Here is a 2783-nt window from a genome sequence, read left to right as displayed (position 1 = left end):
TTTTAAGGACCCATTTCTGAAATTCAAAAAAAAAAAAAAAAAAAAAAAAAAACATTTGACTCCTTACGCATGCATAACTCGTGCAATGCAATAACGACGTGATTTGCAGCTGTCGTATTTTTCGTAATGTCATTATAGCATTTTATTTAAAAAATGTAGCGCTTCTTTGTGCTAAGTAGGCCTGCCCCCGACTAAAGATTTTTCTAGTCAACTAGTCACACATTATATTAAATTGATTAATATAATAATAACCTATGCTAAACCATCCTTTAATATATAGGCAGGCGTATTATAGCCTATTCCGCGCTCAAGCTCGCTCATAAAGCAATTGACCTATCGGTAAGCCCCGCCCCCCTTAGATACTGTTGTGAACTCGGACAAACAAACGGAGCTGCTCACTGTCTCACAATGACAGCTGTCAGTGTGAAAACCTTGTCCCTATATCTTTTTGATAAATTTTGGACACAGAAGGACCACCATTCAAGTGGGACTTAAATATGCCATGGAGGGATGTATAAAAGTTTTTAAAATAAATATTGTGGGTATTAATTTGGAAGCGAGGGTTTACAGATCACAATGCAAGTGGGAGCTGTCTCATGTTACGTTCGTCACGATCTCAGATAACAACATGTTGGGACATTTTGCTCCGTTTTGTTTGGGTTTAGGAAATAGAATAAAATTAATTCCATTGCCTATCCTCTCAGGATACCTGGAATCATTGTTACAAGTACCCCAGGCACATCGTTTTTCCATTTTTTAAGCATAAACCCCATAAAAACGATGCGAGCTTCGGATCTTCCAATGTTTCTCTATGACGCTGAAACCTACAGCTATCCGAGTTCCGCTCCCCGTGCAACTGATACTCGACTGCCATTGGCTCATCTGCATTTGAGGGGAGGGGCTTATCGATAGGTAAATTGCCTCAAAGCACCGGCAAAGTGATTATGAATGTGTCGGGGGAAAAGAAGACATTTTAATTATTTATTAATAAACTAGTGCTTTCTATTGCTTTCTGAGTCAGTGTCGGGTGCAAGTTGAAGTTGCCGTATGCCGACGCTAACTCGCCATCCCCACATGGACGTGTCTTTAATAGAAATGCACCTTTTCATACGGACATAATTAGAGAATATTACAAAATCAATTGGCCGAGTTTTCCTTATATTTATTTTATTATTCATATAAAAAAAATAATAACCTGTTTTGATTATATTTACTATTAATTGCCCAGCTCCCCCTGTCATCTAACATCTAGCACCCCCTCAGCACCTGCGTTCAAAATTCTCTGGCGCCGCCCCTGGTGTGTCTGTAGATGATCTGTGTGTCTGTAGATGATCTGACTGTGTGTGTCTGTAGATGATCTGTGTGTGTCTGTAGATGATCTTTCTGTGTGTGTCTGTAGGTTGTCTGGCTGTATGGTGACAGAGGAAGGCTGTGGTTATTTGTCTTCAGCTCTGAGTTCAAACCCCTCACACCTGAGAGAGCTGGATCTGAGCTACAATCACCCAGGACAATCAGGAGTCCAGCTGCTCAAACACAAACTGCAGGATCCAAACTATAAACTGCAGATACTCAAGTATGTCAAACACTAATACTGACATACTGAACGTGTGTGTGAATGATGCAGATCTACATTCATGTGTGTTTGTGTGTTTATAGTGTGGATCATGGAGGAGAGAACATGATGACAGCAGGACCACGAAAGTGTAGGTCTACACACACACACACACACACACACACTCTCTCACACACACACACACACACACAGACTGTTGTTTGACTGTATCAATGATCTCATCTCATAGACTTTCATTGCTTTTCTATCAGGTTAATAAGGTCTATAAGGTCTTTTTTAACTAGTTAGCAGTGTCGGTCAGCACCAGGGGGCTCCTTTGCTCTCAAAGATGATTTAAGTAGTGTGACTCAACATAATGTAAACAGAACAGTAATATGTGGATTCAGCTTTAGAGAAGTCATGTGGAAATATCTTTCTTTTAATACATAATAATTTATATTTATTTAATTACTGTTTTGGACTCAGACATCATGCAGTGATGGTAATGACGTGTCTTGTAGGGGTGTGATTCGGCACTGGTTTCACGATTCAATTTGATTACGATTATCATGTCAGCTATTCTATTCAATTCAATTCGATATCACGATGCATCATGATGCATCACGGTAATATCAAATTTATTTTGTGCATTTTTATTAAATTATATAAGCAGGCTACTTTTTTAAATAATTACAAATGAATAATAAACCAAAACAATTGTTAAGAATTAAACAAAGTTAATATAGCTTCAAAACATACAAGAAATATAAAGCAATAATAGGGGGGGGAGACAATTACAAGTGATAAACAAAAAGGACTTTCAGTATCTGAGAGTGCTTTAAAGAGGTCATATGATGTTGCTAAAAAGAACATTATTGTGTGTATTTGGTGTAATGAAATGTGTTTATGCGGTTTAAGGTAAAAAAAACCACATTATTTTCCACATACTGTACATTATTGTTTCTCCTCTATGCCCCGCCTTTCTGAAACGCGTCGATTTTTACAAAGCTCATCGGTCTGAAAAAGCGAGGTGTGCTCTGATTGGCCAGCTATCCAATGCGTTGTGATTGGCCGAATACCTCAAGCGTGAGACGGAAATGTTAAGCCCCTTAACATACTGTGATGCCGTCTCCCAGCAGGACGAGACGAAACCAATAAAACCCATTACAAACGAGGCAGTTGTTGCATCCAGTGGGGACATAATGACTTATACTGTCTTTTTACACGCTGC

The 2783-nt window shown here is 38.8% G+C and overlaps 1 protein-coding gene across 1 annotated transcript in view; it reads left to right on the top strand.

Moving 5' to 3' along the window:
• Nucleotides 1-1394: 1394 nt before the first annotated feature.
• The window catches only part of LOC107745044 (tripartite motif-containing protein 16-like), a gene marked incomplete at its 3' end in the record, with an annotated part of 14664 nt that continues 13275 nt past the window's right edge, over nucleotides 1395-2783 (top strand). The window contains exons 1-2 of the mRNA XM_016558878.1: nucleotides 1395-1573; nucleotides 1657-1703. Coding sequence (XP_016414364.1) covers nucleotides 1413-1573; nucleotides 1657-1703 — 208 coding nt within the window. The remainder of the gene's footprint in view (nucleotides 1574-1656; nucleotides 1704-2783) is intronic.

Source organism: Sinocyclocheilus rhinocerous, unplaced genomic scaffold, assembly GCF_001515625.1.
Source record: "Sinocyclocheilus rhinocerous isolate Xijiao unplaced genomic scaffold, SAMN03320098_v1.1 scaffold4146, whole genome shotgun sequence".
In the NCBI taxonomy this organism is placed as follows: domain Eukaryota; kingdom Metazoa; phylum Chordata; class Actinopteri; order Cypriniformes; family Cyprinidae; genus Sinocyclocheilus; species Sinocyclocheilus rhinocerous.
The sequence above is the reverse complement of the archived record's forward strand: the minus strand, read 5'-3'. Positions and strand labels throughout refer to the sequence as shown.